The following is an 18,557-nucleotide window of genomic DNA, read 5'->3' on the forward strand; positions in this document are numbered from 1 at the left end:
GACGACACCCTATGGATTACTGCTCTGTAATTTGATCGGAGAGGGTAATCATTGTGGCTCATTGAAAGCCATCGGAGGATTACACTCCCTGCAGTCTTAGATTGCCTGTCTCCCTCCACGTCAGGCCCACCAGTGATAAAAAATAAAAATAACCTCAGGACCCAGATGGGTGGAGAGAGAGAGAGAGAGAGAGAGAGAGAGAGAGAGAGAGAGAGAGAGAGAGAGAGAGAGATTCGCCTGAAAGATATATCCCACATCCTGTTTTGCTATCGATCTGGTGGAATAAGGTTGATCGTTCTGTATATACTTTGGCCCAAGGCTCTGTTCCGTGCTGGAAGCTGCAAATGTCACTGCACATTGATTTACATATACCTGCTTTGAAAAGCATGACAATACTGTACCTGACACTTGGCACACACACACAAAAACATAACCATGGCAATTATTGACATTTCTGACCCGGATAGACTCGATTGATGTGACATTTTGAAGCTGTTGCTTTATAGGCTGATGAACCGCTGCACAGATACATAACAGTCTCTCTTCTTACCGTGTTGGTCGACTCTGACTCACAGTGGGCACCAGGTTACATGTACGCCTAGTCGCCCGCCCACACCCCATTCGGTTGAGTCACGTATTATTCGTTTAACCCATTTAGACCTGAGGCCAATTCTAAAAACGCCTTCTAAATCCTACCTATGTTTCCTGAAAAACGTGCTATATATCGTCTCTGTCAAAACCCCATATTTGCAAAACTGTTATTTTCAGGATTCAAACTCAAAAGTAGCAAAAGTAGCAGATCCACAAGCTTGAAACGTGGCGCGAAGCGACGCGTTTTGATGCTTTTGTGTGACGCTGTAGTGTGATCAAGTAGGGGCGTTAATTTACGAAAAAACACAAAAGTTAGAATATGGAGATAAGAGGTTTCTGCCCTGCAACGATATGCAGTCTCTCTTACCGTGTTCAGCCATGGTCCTCTGACTCGCTGAACACGACACAGTGGGCACCAGGTTACGTGTATGCCTAGTCGCCTACGCCCCGTTCGGTTGAGTCAATTGTTATTCATTTAAGCGCCTGTCAATTCCTCCTCCTGATGCCGATGCCATCGCAGTCCTTATCTAGTGGGTGCCGTGTTTGTTCTGCTCAGGGGAACACTAAAGCTGCAATCCGTAAGTTAGTAAAGTAAGGAAGAGGGAAGCACCACTTGTTTTGTTAGGGGGGGATATTATTGCAGCTGGAGGCAGTACTCCTTGTCAACCAGCATGTGTGTACTATCCAAAAGCAGGGTCACCCGACATTTGGTGTAGAAGGAAAAAAGGAGGGGTTCAAGTACAGAATCCTGGCGGACCAGTTTTAAGTGGTTATTTTTTAGAACGACTGTATTACCTATTGAATTTGGAGGAACACGCCAACACCTGATTAGGGCTAAAATAATAACATGAATAGAGCTTTTTCACATTCCCCAAATTAAGTAGCAGAACACATTTTTATACTGTGGCTCTGCAGGAGTCTAGCTGTGTAGAGGGTCTGTCTGTGTGTCTGCCGGAGTAGTTGTGTTTTCTGTTAGTGTTGAATTTTCCATTTCAGATTCACTAGAGGACTGTGATGGAAGCCACATCCTCATGTAAAGATAAATCTGTAGAACAGAGTTGACGTGTCAAAAATAAAGAGATAGAAGACGTGACATCTTCCAGTTCAGACTAGCCTACAGACAGTGTGACTCTCTCTCTCTCTCTCTCTCTCTCTGTATAATTATTCAAATCATTCTCTTCTCTCCACCCCCAACAGGGCCCATCTCTGGCTGTCATCACTTACAGCTCATGGATGTCCTCACCCAGTAATGCCTACAACGAGAATTTCTTCAACAACGACGGGACGAGGGGGCACGGTGGCACAGTCGGTAGTGCTGTCGCCTCACAGCTAGAAGGTCCTGGGTTCGATTCCCGCACGGGACGCTGTGGGCGCTGGGGGTGTGTTCTCTCCTCCGCGTCATCAGTGCCCATACCCTAGGTGGGGTTGGGGAAAGGGCCTTTCTGTGTGGAGTTTGCATGTTCTCCCCGTGTCTCCTAGGGTAGGTACCCTCACAAAAACATGCAGTAATCCTGGTCACTATACTGCCTCCCCCTGGCCAGCCGGGGCGCCTGATGGAGGGGAAGGGAACTGGTTGGAATAACGTGTTCCTTCCACGCGCTACGTCCAACCAGGGAAACTCTCCCCTGTCAGGTGACAAGAAGGTCAGTTGGCTCTCATGCATTGAAGGAGGCATGAGCTCGGCCCTGGCCTCCCTAGGTTGGCAGAGGGAAGGTAGTGCCCAGGATTACATAGACAATTGGCACTGGGTGTAAAAAATAGGGTTACAAAATCGTGGGATAAAAAATTTAGAAAAAAAACAAAAAACAAAAACAACGACGGGACGTCACGGGGCGTCAACGACACGGACCAGGGGGTGCACAAGCACCCGTACAACTACTACACATTGGAGGCACGCCATTCCCATGTGCATCCCGGGATCCGCATGATTAGATGTTTGTTCATATATAAGTACAGAATCTGCGTTGTTTGTATTTTCTATCAACTATACCAACTATGCCTATGACCCGAGTCCCCCAGGGCCTTGTACTAGGCCCCCTCCGGTTTTCGCTAAATAACGAAAACATAAACGGGTGTGGGAATAACCCAAGAGCTGGTCTCCAAGGAATGTCTATCTCCTCACTGGAGTGTTCTTTCAGTCAGAGCATGTATGTCCTTGTGAATGTTTATGTTATGTATTGAAATTTATTGAAACATCTCTGGATGCAATCCGGGTTATACACATGGGATGCATAGCAAGTGCTACCATACTTTCTTTTCAATTGTGAAATTCATATTCACATTTCACAACATACTACCCTGCAACCCACCCACTCACTCACACACCCCACAAATACATCCGTAACGCACTCGCACATACAATCCTATACATAAAATACATACAGTATACACGCATAATTCCATATTTTACATTAACATTTTAAAATCCCTTGGTTGTTTGTACAAAAAATATTTTGTTGACCAGAATTTGTCAAGTCTCTTTTTATATTGACTGAAGGAGCCTGGACCACTTCCTCTGGAAGTTTGTTCCATGTTCTTACAGCTCGAAGTGTAAAGAAATCCTGTCTCTTTTCAGAGGGACAGTTTAGTGGTAACAGTTTTAGGGAATCCCTTTCAACTCGTACTTATTATCAAAAAAGTGGACAACAGGCTTGGCTGTGAAATCATATATCTGGTGAACAAGTAGACCTCTCCTCTCCTCTGCGTCTCCTATATACTAACGTTGGTAACTATAAATGTCTGAACCTTTCTTAATATGACAATTTCAGACCTGGAATTAATTTAGTAGCCCTTCCCTGAACCTTCTAAATTTTCTCTATATATTTGATTTTGTAAGGACACCAGACTGAGCTTGCAAATTCAAGATCTCAGTATTTGTGTAATGGTAAAACTAATTATTTACATAATTTTAAAAAGAAGATAAAATAATTTTCTTCCTCTACTTGATGAATCAGCAAATTACCAACTGTATAGTTAGCCAAGTTGGCAACTAAATTGGCCAATATGCACATCCTAATGGCCAATTTTCCCTAGGTTTGCACGCTATGTCGCACACTGAAAATAGCCGATCTACAAGCTCACAGAGCTTGTAGAACGGCTATTTCCGGTGCGTGACACAGGCACACAACAAGTATAGTGCCTTGTTTCCACTAAGCTCTGTGTGTTGTCCGTAATTCCGTTTAGTCGGTTCACTACATGACTTACTCCCATAGAGTTAAAAAATAATAGAGAGGGCACCGGATAGCGCCTCCCATCCACTTGCATTGAGTCGCTCACCCAGCGCATGAGGCAAAATCACCCCTTCTTCCGGATTGGAACGTGTGATGGGCGTAGCCTATTTGGGGCCACTGTGATACGTTCTGCGTCACAGAAGTGACGCGTTTTACGTCACAGAGATGCGCGGCCCCGTGCGCAAGCTTGTGCACAAGCTCGTGAGTCGAGCCCATTGGTCGAAACAGTTTTCGCTCGTACATTGTGCAGTGGCCCCATCCGTTTAAGCTGCAGTACCTATGAATGGCCAGCATGTCCAATGCGCTTCAATGCAACCACTGGGTTCTGGGGGCTTGCTTACTCCGTGATCTCTGGTGTGTTCGCATAACTCCTTCTGTTTTATTCATGTATGGAAATCACCTCAATTACGTTTAAAAAGGTTTACTTTTGCTACAAATTTCAGATAGCCTGATGAATCTTGTACCAGGAAAAGGCAGAAGACTATTTCATTCAATTCAGCAGCTTGACTGCGTATAACATATTTTATTTATAGAGTGCTTTTCAAGATACTCAATTGAACTTAACATGAAAAATATCACTTCACCCGCGCAACCGATCTTCATATAATTGTTCCTCACTAGTGCTCATTATGAACAATAAGGCCATCACACGCTTAGCACTTACAATAACAAATGCCACTGATCATCCGCTGTATCGCTACTTCGAACTCATGCCATCTGGACGAAGCTACAGAACCTTGAAGTGGGAACAGGTTCGTTTTAGCAGGAGTTTTGGGGGGGGGGGGACCTCATGTATTGTCTTGGTGTTGCGCTGTGTGCTATGTTGTTTTGTGCTATATGGTTTTGTGTTTTTTTCTGTTGAACAGACTGTGAAGACGAATATCCCTGTGGAGACAATAAAGACTATTATTATTAGTGATATTATTATCATTATTATTATAAGATGGAACTGTCACGGTCTGTCTCTCCACAGATCGTGTCTCCACTTCGGCACACTCCCACATTCCATTCCATCTCTCAGTCCTATAGTTACACACCTGTCCCCAGTCCCTCATCAGCCCAGCAGTGCCATGCCCATTACAAACCTATGAACACTTCTCCAATCCCCTGCTGGTGTCAGAAGAAATAACTCTCAATGCAAGTGGGTGGGTTTTTGCCAAACTTCAGGATTGATTTTTTTACCTTAACACATTCCATGCCAGAGTTTAATCTCATAATGTACTCACCAGTGCCAGCGTTTTATTGTTGTTTTTTTGTTTTTATCATGTCGCCACAGACCTCGCTAAATAAAAGTGCGCGTTCATTTGGTTCTAAACACACAGCGGATCCGTGAGAAACGTCCAGCGAAAACAGTTTCCAAATGCGAGCCGCCATCTTGAAGCTACAGCCGATACACGCTAAACAGTGATCAGCGAGGAGAAAAACAACAAACCGAGAAAATCGAGTTTTAAACAGGATCCCAGACAGGAAGCGGATACGATCGAAAAAACCGGAACCCGAATAATTCCGTTTCCGACCGAAAACCGGAAACGGAAATGGATCAAAAAAATTCGGAAAGTGCACCTTGGGCGATTAACATGGGAATCGGCGGTTCGCGTAGATCTACGCGACTGGCACGCTGCGGCTTTAAATAGGTTCGCGTAGATCTACGCGATTGGCATTCAATGTGTTAATAAACATTGTCATAAATACTATAATTCCAGTCGCTAGTTTAAAGTCTTCTTTCAATCACCATGATATGCGTTTTGGTAAATTATGGTCCCATTTATTTTAAAATTGATGATAAAGTAGGGTATGCTCTAGGAAGGGCGTGGCTACCTTGTGATGCTTTGATTGACAAGCTACACAACCAACAGCATTCATTCCCCACCCCCGCTCTGGTTCCAACCAATAGCATTCATTTCCCGTTACTTAATAGGATATGACGCGATATGACAAAAAAATAGGCTTCATTTACGGTCTGTAGAGCCTATGGGCGTAACGCTGTCCATTCTTTTTTACAGTCTATGAGCTGGACTCATTGCACACGCTCACTATCAGTTCTACCTTTCTGTTTTGACGTTCTACCTTGGAGCTCATGCCTTGTTATTTTGTTCCTCTGGACTTTGTTGCCTCTGTGCCCTGCTTTGAAGCTTCTGGTGATTTGTGCATATACCTCTGGATGTTTTGGTTGCATTTTTGGGCTGCTTTACTTCTGCCTGTTTTCACCAATTGTAAGCTTTCAGTTTTTCTGCTTTATTTAATAAATCCTTTGATTGAACTCTATTCTGCTGGTTGTGGCTCTGCATTTGGGTTCGTTACATTCTGCTACCGTGACAGGAACCATTTCTGTCTAGCCTACTCAGAGGAGGGCTGTGGACACTTCAGAAACCTGCCTATACCAGTGACATCATTGGTAGGCCGGGTTTGGCAATTTGAAAAAATATGTGGAAATTTGTGGAAATCTTTGAATATATATATAGATTTATCTTTTTTAAGCGACCATTTTTTACTCAAATCTTTGCTTCTTGTGGTCCCTGGAACAACATAAGATGGCAGTCCGCCGCCAAATACATATAATTGTAGGGGTCTTTGACATGAAAAACGTTTGAGAACCACTGATATAGCACCATCAGTTTTTCAGAAAACTGTTAGGATTTAGAAAGACATTGTTAATGACGTAAGTCCTTACCTCCAGGTACACGACCCAGGGCATGACCAGCGTGGCCACCAACAGGTCAGCCACTGCCAGGCTGACGATCAGGTAGTTGGTGGTGGTCTGCAGCGCCTTCTCCCTGGACACGGCGATGCACACCAGCACGTTGCCGAACACGATGACGAAGATGAGCAGCGTGAGCAGCATGGCGTAGTAGTTGTACGGGTGCTTGTGCACCCCGCGGTCCGTGTCGTTGACTCCCCATGACGTCCCGTTGTTGTCGAAGAAAGTCTCGTTATAGGCATACTGGGTGAGGACATCCATGAGCTGTAAGTGATGACGGCCAGAGATGGGCCCTGTGGGGAGAAAGAAAAGAGAATGATTTGAATAATTATGCAGAGAGAGAGAGAGTCACACTATCTGTAGGCTACTCTGAACTGGAAGATGTGAACGTCTTCTATCTCTTTATTTTTGACACGTCAACTCTTCTCTACAGATTCATCTTTTTATGAGGATGTGGTTCCAATCACAGTCTTCTAATCTGAAATGGAAAATTCTGCACTATAAACAGAAAACACTACTAAAAGTTGTAAAAAAGAGAGAGAGATAGATAGAGAGAGAGAGAGAGAGAGAGAGAGAGACAGAGCTTTGGGTACACAGAGAGGTGCGTTGTTCAGCACTTTTACCGGAGTCCTTCAGGGGTCTATACTAAGCCCCCTCCTTTGTTTCCTCTACCCCAAATCTCTGCCGCTCTACAGGCTTACAAGCCGCTCTAAAAGCTCGAAAAAGTCGAAAAGCTTGTAGATCTGCTACTTTCTTTTTTACCAGCTTGCTAAAGCTGGTCTATGTTCACCCTGAGGAATGTTGGCGTTTCCTTCAAAATGAAGGCTTCATTTAATCTATATACCCACTGGGGAAAAGGGGCGTGGTTTTGAACAACACTAAAAAAGGTCAGGTCAAGAAATGAACTAAAGATTTTAAAGTTGAAACATAAAAATTCATAAATTAATAAGAATGAAATTCACTATGTCTCTGAAACGCAGTTGCATATCTGCAGAACTGCAGTTTCTATTACAAGCCTAGTAAGCGGTTTAATGTGCTGCAAGCTGGTATATGACTATTGATTTTTTTTTTTTTTTTTTTTGCTGAATGTTTTCCCTAGAATAGCATATGTGAAGGCGAGTGTGTGCATGAGTTATAGTGTTTCTGAGAGATACCGTGCAAAACTGAACAGCAGGACATTCCTTTGAACTCAGCAGTCAGTCGAGTGAATAAGAGAGGTTGCCAGTAGAGTGAAGAGGAAAGGTTTGAACACAGAAGGAAAGGAAGAGATAGATTGGAGAACAGAGGATGTTTCGGCTGGGAAGTGAAAGTGTTGCCCTGGGCTGGACCTCAGCCCTGTGTCTGCCTGTATCAGAGGCCATGCACTGTCTAATCTCATTTATTTGTTTGCTCAAGGTCTTTATTTATGGGAGATGGATTGTATGTTTCTGTAATTGTGTGTTTTCTATGGGCCATGAGTCTGCAATAAAGGCATTCATACTTGAAAAGAAGCCATCGCCTGGACCAGCCAGAGAGTGCAGAGTCAGACCAGAAACATAAGATGAATGCCTCAATGAAGAGCCGACAAAGAAGAATGAGGGTAAGTTATATACAGTATTAACTGTTTGTCAGATGTTTTTTGTTTTACATTATGTGTTCCTTCTGCCCGGTTCTCCTCAGTGGCTGGAGCAATTGCTCTGCATTTGCACACAGACATTGACCACTACCATGTGCACGGAACAGCGAAGCCCGTTTTTCGCTTTCCCCAAATGTCAGCTGTTTATTAGCGTTTTTGTGTTCGCTGGCTCCCGGGTCGCCAAATCAGGTGGTAATTTAATACATCATTTAATTGCTCTTCCATATTCTACAGTTGATGACCGCCAGGAGTGGATGTCTGGAGACTGATGGAGAAAGGGCCGTGTGGGAGCATGCAACCCCTGAACTGATGTCAGAGGAAGAGGATGGCATCGTACATGAACGTGCGCTGTGGATCGTTTCACCTCCATCCGAAAGAGATGGGGAGCTTTCTGCTGGAGTTTAGTTTTTAGGGGCGCGTTGTAAGCAAATATTTTAGAGCCGTAGTCAGCTGCTTTCACATTTTTATATATATATATACATATATATATATATATATATATATATATATAAAATCAGATTAGGGCTGAAGGTGTGATTTTTTCTTCCATCAGCCCCAGCAGGGGGTCATGCATACTCAAGCATGCTTGTGTTTACTGGCCCAGCAAATGTGGAGTTTCAGGGCAGGCTTGTCCTCATGTAAACACAAGTATTTTCACTGAAATTACACCTTTTTTCCATCCTGACTACATAACCGTATAATCCTTGTTTTTTGCGCTGTGTCAGCTGGAAAATGTCAATTTTTTTAACACAAGTCTTCTCTTCTGGGGGTACCTGGTACAAAACATTTTCAGATGGGGGGTCTGCGGCCATATATATATATATATATATATATATATATATATATATATATATATATATATATATATATATATATATATATTACATTTATTTTTTGAGAACTACTGATTTAGAAGGCATTTGTAGAATCGGCCTCAGGTCTTCATGGGTTAAATTAATGCCCTACTTCGTAATGCTAGTGTCACACAAAAGTAGCACAAATATCCAATCTAAAAGCTCACAGCATTGTCAGCTTGTAGATGTGCTATTTTTGGCATTTTGGGGAATTTCATTTCAGTGAATGTGAAACTGGTTAAGTGTGTCTGTGGGTTTTATAAAAATAGAACCAATGAAAAGTATTAGCAAGAGCTTAAGTGACTACACTGGACCCAATGGAAAACACGTTGTTCTTTTTCCAATTCCTGAAAAGTAACAGTTTTGGACGTACTGTACAAGGTTTCAGTGTGTCGCATAATCTGTACAGTAAGAACAGCAAGCAGTTATCGCCCTATAAACGTCAAACACACTTTCTCTAACCTTTCCTCTAACTGCAGTCAATGCTGTTTGTCTAATTCCCACTCACACTGAGAGAAGCTTATAAACCTCAGTATAAACCCCCAGAGCTTAAATTCCAGAGATAACACTCCGCGCTGTTTGTATTGTTAGTGCAGTTTACATAACACTTCGGTTTTCTATTGATTGCAAACCTGTTGGCTTCATAAAACAACCACTTCAACATGTTCTGTGCTGATGATGAATTTATGAGCACATCCCACACACCTACCTACTACTTTAGCTTTCTTATCGCTATGCTGCACGTTTGGCATTTGCCTAAAGGCTGGCAGGGTAGGTTGTGGGCTGTTAGAAGGGACACTGCAGCAGGGGAAGAATTTTGGGGAAGGTATAAAATGAGAATTTAAACTTTGTACAATAAGTAAGTAAGTAGCCTAGCCTTGGGAACCAACAGTTTCCGAGCCATGTGGCCCATAGATCAGGAGCCTATCTCTTGTTTCTGTAGCGTGAGGCGACTTGATGTATGAGTGCACCCCATGGACATGACGCTAGTATGTCACATGATGTACTGTATGAGTGCACCCCATAGATATGACACTAGTATGTCACATGATGTACTGTATGAGTGCACCCCATGGACATGATGCTAGTATGTCACATGATGTACTGTATGAGTGCACCCCATGGACATGACACTAGTATGTCACATGATGTACTGTATGAGTGCACCCCATGGACATGACACTAGTATGTCACATGATGTATGAGTGCACCTCATGGACATGATGCTAGTATGTCTCATGATGTATGAGTGCACCTCATGGACATGATGCTAGTATGTCACATGATGTATGAGTGAACCCCATGGATATGACACTAGTATGTCACATGATGTATGAGTGCACCTCATGGACATGACACTAGTATGTCACATGATGTATGAGTGCACCTCATGGACATGACACTAGTACGTCACATGATGTACTGTATGAGTGCACCTCATGGACATGACACTAGTAGTATGTCACATGATGTACAAGTACACCCCATGAACATGACACTAGTACTGTATATTACAAGGACTTATCCTCAGGGGATTGAACCCTAACGGTTGAACACTCTACCCACAAGGCCACTGAGCTGGTACTTTGGTGCAACACTACAGACGGAACTCTAAGGATGCCTGTTGCCTAATTAATGCACCGGCGTACGCAGACGCGACAAATTGTGAGCTTGTAGATTGGCTATTGTTGGCACACGACACCGTCGGTACGGCTATGTATGAATCAGGCTTATGGCTGATGTTTCCGCCCGACTGCAACGATATCTTCAACACTATACTGTCTGAACTGACACCTTCATCATGCTCCCTGGAGGATGGGCCCTGCTGATCTGGGTGACCCCATGGCCACACCTTTAGTGCCAGCCTTAGGCCAACATTTGAGGTTGCACGCAACATCTTGCAATCCAATGGGCATGAAACTTTAAAGTGCTCAGCAAAGCTTCAATCAAAATGGGCCAAAATATACTGTATCTCTTATTAATCACACAGGAAGATTCCAGGATGAATCCTACTGGGTTTAGTAACCTCAGCCACATTCCAACACTCTACTGGCTACGTAAGTGGGGTCCCAGCAAAAGTAGTGAACATAGCATCACAATCATCTTAACCACTTAGCTTTGCTATCAAAAGATATCAGATCTACAAGCTCACAGCGCGTCCCTTCCTGCCGTGTTTGCGAGCTTGTACATCTGCACATTGTTTTTAATATTGGAAAATACCCAAAATGATTTGGTTTTTTTACACAAATCTTCTCTTCTGGCGGTCCCTGGCACAAAACCTTTTCAGATGGGAGTCCACGGCCAAATATATATGTATCAATTTGGGGGTCCTTGAGTTGAAAAAGTTTGAGAACTACTACTCTATAACTTGCACCGCGCTCGGAGCCGGAGGCGAGGATGTGATTCGAGCGGGTTGGACTGAAGAGCCACATTCTAACACTCAAATTTCTGCGTACTCTCCTCCTCCGTGCTCCAGATGTCATGCTGTACTGGACGCTGTATTTCTCTCTAAATATACTAAGGATTTGAGCTGTTTCACATGCATTCTCACACCCCATCAGTGGTAGATCGGCTATTTTCACTGAATGTTCGCCTGTTTTAACTTTTCACCCAAAATGCTCACCTATTTCCGCAGAATGTTCAGCTATTATGACATGTCCAGAATAGGGACGCTAGGGTTCCTGTTGTACATCACAGAACCAGTTGGAATAAAGGAGATTTTAGATTTATGTTGATTTCAGTGTTTGCCTGGCAAACTCTAAAGCTGTTTCCTGGGATAAATAAAGTCAATAATCTAGTATGGAGTGAAACTCTCCCACACACCGTGCAAAATATTAAACATTATTATTGCTGATGTTTTGAACCTGATGAGGGTCTGTTGACTGAAAGGGCAGAAATAAAGCTGGTTCAGGAGTTCCACTCCACACGAAAGAAAGCAAAGTAGGTAATGACTTTTAAGACCTTTTTAATACCAAATTGGCCAAATTGTCAAATATTATGTAAGAAAGTGACAAACATTGGCAAAAAAGATCCCTTGTAGTTCGGCTATTTTCACATTTATCTGTGGAACCGAGTCAAACTAAACGTAACGCCTACAATTCCTTAGTGCTTGTCAGGGTGGGGGGTCACCAGTTCAAATAGGATTATTTTGGGGGTCACCGCCTGTAAAGTTTGGGAACCCGACATGTTTAGACGGCGCTAGACTAGAGGATGTCAATTACACTTCTATAGAACTCCCACAACAACCTCAGGCATCTGCTTGTCACTTGTTGATGGAATGCTGCCTTTGTAGACCCTAAATGTATTCCATCGCATCAAGGAAAGGATGCGATGGAAAGGAAAGCGTGCCACCCATAAGCAAGAGGGGCAGGAGGGTTGTGGCTAGTCAGTAGTGTAGGTCACAAAAGCTGGACGGACAGGCACTCATCTGGCTAGTTACCATGGTGAGGAATGTCTATCCCAGTGGTTCTCAACCTTTTCAGGCCGTGACCCCCTAAAATATTCATATTTGAACTGATAAATATTGTGAAAATAGCAGATCTACAAGCTCACAACACCTCGCAACGTGAGGCGTTGTGAGCTTGACAGACACACAGATACATGCGACACACAGATGCACACGCAGACACAGATACACACAGACACGGACTAAAATCCAGCCTAGCGATAGTTCAGGTACGCACGGATGGCAGGAGGTGTACATTGCTAGCTGACTCTCCCCGGACCCCGCCCCCCCCACCACCCCTCCCCCCATGCATTCGCTAACAAGTTAATTCATTCATACACTCACACGTCAGTCTGTCTCTCCACGTTCAACCTCATTCGCCACAAGCTAACTCACACAAACCCTCATTCCCTCAGTGAGGTTCATTCACTGTTCATTCTACGTGCTTAGCTGTCTCAGCTCGTTGTACAGCTGTCAGCGTTCAAATTCCCTCGACCTCCCCGGCCTCCTCCCCGTGGCATTTAGTTATTTTGTTAGCCCTTGCATTGTGTTAGAAAACTGCATCCACTTGCGGTGTTAGCGGGTCAAATTTGACCCGTGATTTAAATCAGCCCAAAATACTTTTTTTTCTCCCACCTCATAGCTGACTTGTAATGCATTCATATCCATGTAAACACCTTTTAAAATATTATGTTGGGTTAGGGCTAGGGTTTCATCTTTCAATATATCTCGTTTTCTATTATAAAAATGTCATTACATTTCCTCTAATGAAGGCAATGGATAATGATGTTATCTAGCTATAATAGAATAATTAAGAATAATAAGTAGAACACACTTCCCAAAAAAAAATGTTTAAAATACTTGTTTTCATTTTTTTTTTTTTCATTATTAAAAATAGTGACACTAGTGGTGTTAGGGTCATTTTTGCCCGTATACCATAGAAGGTAAAAAGTCATTTATTTTTCATAAACTCAAACATTATTTTACTCCTGATAGCAAATGCTAATTGAGGACAAGTCTCTCAAAAAAGTAATTGAATATTGACAATTTGGGGGGAATTGAGCCACACTTCTCTGCCGGGTCATTTCGTACCCTAACACCACAAGTGTCACTTTTTTATAGAGACCATCAGAATTAATTAAAATGATGATAAATAATTTTGTTGCGTTAAAATGGCTATTTTTGAGGATATCATGAAGCCTCGTTCCAATAAAGAAATGTAAAGGGTACATTTTACCTATTTAAACTTGAAAACGGGTCAAAAATGACAATCTGTGTTTGTACGGATTGTTCTATCATGTGGTATCTTAATTGAAAGGTTCAATGTTATGTTCATGTAATAACTGTATATCATGCTCTGCTCCGGGGGGTTTGTGATCTCAGATTCTGTGTCATGCTTGCGCAGAGAATCTGTTGTATCGAGTCAATGGTTAATCCTGAGCTGAAGTGTCTAACTGAAATATGTAAATCACTGGTTTATTTCAAAACTGGCCTGAAAGATCATCCATCAGGAGACCACAAGGGGAGATAATTGCAATTTCCCATCGAAAGGAGGTGTCATTCACTGTCTCCGTATTTCCTTTTTCTCCTTTGGACATAATATGTTTTGTATTTGTGATGACATATATTATTTTTATGCTATGTTGATGAATTGAATACATACGACCACAATGGAAACAAGTCCCCAGGACCTTTTTGTGTTATTCTTTTAGCCTTAATCTTACATTTTTGACTAATAAAGTATTCAATCAATCTAAAAACACACACACACACACACACACACACACACACACACACACACACACACACACACACACACACACACACACACACACTATTTCCACTACTCATTCTCAACACTCTTGCGCGAGGTACAGTACGGCATTAATTTATGAAAAAACATAAGAGTTGAAATATGGAGATACAAGGTTTCGGCCCCGACAGCAACGACATAGAAAACGCTATACAATTGGCAATCACCTTCCTACACACCCGCAAACTCTGCTTTCAGAATCAGAATCAGAAATATTGGTATTGCCGGTCTGTGTTTGCAGATAGGCCTCTGGGGGATTTGTATCAGTGTGGTTGGTGCATTGCATTGAATAACAACAATAGAAAGGAAACAATTGGCCTGACATGTGAATTGAACGGTTGAGAAACATTTTTAAAACATCTATTCAGCAATCACAGCACCTTGTGTGGGGCTGGATCTTGAGTGGGGTGAGATACAGTTATATTATAGAAAACGCTATACCATTGGTTCCCAATCTATTCTGGATCAGGGCCCACTTGAAAATCCACTTAAAGGGATAGTTCACCCCCAAAATGACTTTTTTTCCTATCGACTTGAATTCATGGATATATTTTTAGTTTTTGTCGCATTCCTAAGCCAATAATTTGATGACCCGGCAGCGGTTCCGGTAGGAGACACAAAGAGTCCTACCGGAACCGCTGCCTACCCCGCTGGTCATCAAATTATTGGCTAAGGAATGCGACAAAAACTTTAAAATATCCATGAATTCAAGTCTCCATGGGGTGACTAATCGATATATCTTTATATCTTTTGGGTGAACTATCCTGTAGCGCTGCCACATATGTGTAAAAGAGGATTTGGTTTTTAATGGCATTTAAAATAATATGCCTATGAATTAAAATAGTCCTTAACACTTGCATGACTAAGCTATCAATATGACCGATTTTGAGAATTTAAAGTGGATTATCTTCTCTCATGAAGCTCTGAGAAAGTTCCCCTTTCATGACAGTCATGACGAAACTTCAACCTGTTTTTTGCACTTTCTCCATTTACAGCCCGTACATCTACATAAACTTTCGGATTTCAAATATAAAGTTTTTATTCCGTGGCCACGGATGTTACAATTTACTTCGGGTGGGTATAAGTACCCGTAACTTCTGTATTGTTCAATAAAAAGCATTTTAATCCGATTGGCGGTCATTTTCTCATAGAGTTATAGTGTATCAGAGTGCAATTACACCTCCCAACCGATAGGGTCACGTAGTTGAAAGCATGGAGAAAATACGGAGAAAATGGCCACCGATCGGATTAAAATGTTTTTTATTGGACAATACGGAAAATATGGGTACTTATGGGTTACCCGAATAGAATTGTAACATCCCTGGCCATGAGGAGAACAGAGGGAGACAGTGGCCAATAGGATAGCCTGATTTGGGGATCAAAATGATCGTTTTTCAGGCATGGTGGAGGAGAATGAAACCTCAGTCATGCGAGTGTTAAAAGAACGCCATCCTTTAAGGGTAAGGTCCTATCGTTTGTGATGTTTATGTTTAGATTTTGTTATTGTTTGGGGGGTTCAAATGTTGATGCTTTCATTGTGATGTATTGTGATTGATTGATTGACGGGTCTGTGAATGACTGACGCACCATATAATGTGCGGAAGTTGCCGGCCCTCAGGGGGAAAAAAACGTCAGAGACAAACCGACAGGGAGTCCACAGGACACCTGGTCCAGTTGGATATTTATTTGTCTAGTCCTCTAAAGCTATCATTGGAAAATAGCAAAGGCCACATTAACTGTCAATACTCATTGTTCAAATGTACGCCGATCATGAAGCGGCTGACGGTAAAGTCTGCGTCTCACCAGAGATGTCCACGAGTCTCTGAGCTCGAGTCCGAGTCAAGTCTCAAGTCTTTGAGGCTCGAGTCGAGTCAAGTCTCAAGTCTTTGAGGGTTGAGTCGAGTCGAGTCCGAGTCAAGTCTCGGGTCTTTGAGGCTCGAGTCGAGTCGAGTCTCAAGTCTTTGAGGCTCGAGTCGAGTCGAGTCTCAAGTCTTTGAGGGTTGAGTCGAGTCGAGTCCGAGTCAAGTCTTTGAGGGTCGAGTCCGAGTCAAGTCTCGAGTCTTTTTAAAGTCTTTTAAAAAAAAAGAAAAAATGGGGGGGGGGGGCATAAATGTAAAAGTATAGACAGGTCATAATAAATCACATTAGATTCACAGATTAGAGATTTTATGTATTTTCCCCACAATTTATTTTCATTCAAATGAAATGTGATTGAACTTGCACTAATAATGACTTTAGTTGATTTTTCACTCTTTAAAATATAGTATTTCTTAATTATTAATAATTACAGCTTGTAGATTGGCTATTTTCATGATTTTTAATTGTTTTTAAATAATAATAAAAAAGGAACATACAAGATTTCCACCCGACAGCGATAATATATAGCCAATATGGTTCTGTATCAGTATATGAGTCAGTTTTTGCAGATTTCATTCTAATTGGCTACTATGCCTGCATATGAATTTCATGGGCCTGGGTAGGTCACCCTGGCTTGGCGGAGATATGCCCTGTTGCGCACACTCGACTCCGCACAGCAGTCCAACAGCAGAGCAGGTGAAAGCAATTCACTTAAACGAGGGCTGTGTTGCGCACCAAAAAACTGTCTAAATGTGGATCCCCAGTTCAAATATGATTCTTTTGGGGGGTCACGGCCTGAAAAGGTTTGAGAACCACAGCTTTTATGCAGTGAACATTACATGAGCATAGCGTTTACCGTGGTGAAGTGTTGAATATTCACCCAGCTGGGTTTAACGAAATGAAAATCCGATGTTTCCTAAACGTGCTGTCACAGATGATCCGACCATCTTATAAAAAATGTAAGCATATGCCAAGATAACTGCGGTTATATAGCTGATTCTGAGCTAAACATATTTGTTTAATTTCGAAGTTTTTATATTTAAACTTTATGATGAAAGGCCGCGGCGGCCACACACATAGCAGCTGTTGCGCTCGCCTCTCCATGTTTACGTTAATGAGCAGCATGAAACAGCTTGACTGAAGCCGGCTCCGCGCAGCGCGCACTGGAGCGGAGGTTTCTTTGCGGGGGGGGGGGGGGGACAGGGGAGTGGAAGTTTTTTGGGCATTTCATTCATTTATTTGTCCAAAAAATAAACATAAAATAAAGATTGTCCACGAGTCTTTGAGGCTCGAGTCGAGTCAAGTCTCAAGTATTTGAGGCTCGAGTCGAGTCAAGTCTCAAGTCTTTGAGGGGCGAGTCAGAGTCGAGTCGAGAGTCTCGTTTTTGGCCACTCGAGTGCGACTCGAGTCCGAGTCCCTAACTCGAGTCCCCATCTCTGCGTCTCACGCATGTCCGCACGCACGCTCCTATTGTTCCAATATCGGTCCGTGTAGCGTCTCCCAAACGCTCCCCAAAACAGCACGAAAAAAGTAAATCCAATAGAAATCCCAAATAAAACTTAATCCTCTCCAGAAGCGGAAGAATCCAAGGAAATGTTCAGATCTCCATGGAGAGAACAAACGAATATCCACGCTGGATATAAACAAAATAAACAAAAATAAACGGTCTCACCAGTCAGAAGAGTGTCCTGATCGTCTTCCCTTTAAACGGTGAGTATTGACAGTTAATGTGGACTTTACTATTTTCCACCGATAGCTTTAGGGCGGATTCAGACTATGGTCCCGGGTGCGCACCCCGGACCACATGGTAGATGTTGTGGTAGTGTGAACGTAGCGTACCGTTCCCCGTAACGCATCACCGTACCGTACCCGAAACCACCTGGGGAGGTAGTCTCGGGTCCGATTGCTGCGGAGCAGTGCGGACTCGGGAACGGAACGCTGCAATGTGAATCCATCCGTACCAAGAGAAGGAAGTGGACTGCTAATCATATATCATTTATATATTTTTATAATGACGCATTATTTTAGCTGGGTTATACCTTCTCATAGTTCTACTTGAATGTTGACAAGAAATAATAATCACGCTAGTGTTTGAGTAGCGCGAGCCGTGAAAAATAATAAACAAAAAACACATGTGTGGCAAACGTATATATAAGGATAAATATACCAAGGATTAGTCCATGACGTCACTGCTAAAATACCAAGGATGCATCAGTGACGTGACTATCATATTGATAATAACAGAGAAGCGAGAGACGACGTTACATTTTGAGGTTTCAAAGACCAATGCACACACTGCTTTGGTTGTGTATTTGTTCTGTTATTATTATAACTCAAGACAACGTCAGGAACACAGTCAAACTTTATTATTCACTTTAAACTCTGAGAAGTGACTCTTCTTCTGTGAATGACATTCTCTATCTCCCAAAGCCCCATAGTCAACAGCGCCCCCAT

At 42.6% G+C, this 18,557-nt stretch overlaps 1 protein-coding gene across 1 annotated transcript in view; it reads right to left on the reverse strand.

Annotated features, from left to right (window-relative positions):
• drd2a (dopamine receptor D2a) overlaps positions 1-18,557 on the reverse strand; it is a 103,490-nt gene that overhangs the window by 47,503 nt on the left and 37,430 nt on the right. Inside the window, exon 2 of the mRNA XM_080428675.1 lies at positions 6,493-6,812. Within this exon, the coding sequence (XP_080284801.1) occupies positions 6,493-6,780 (288 nt within the window). The 5' untranslated portion in view covers positions 6,781-6,812. The remainder of the gene's footprint in view (positions 1-6,492; positions 6,813-18,557) is intronic.

This window comes from Gymnoscopelus braueri (assembly GCF_963280865.1).
Source record: "Gymnoscopelus braueri genome assembly, chromosome: 5".
NCBI lineage: Eukaryota > Metazoa > Chordata > Actinopteri > Myctophiformes > Myctophidae > Gymnoscopelus > Gymnoscopelus braueri.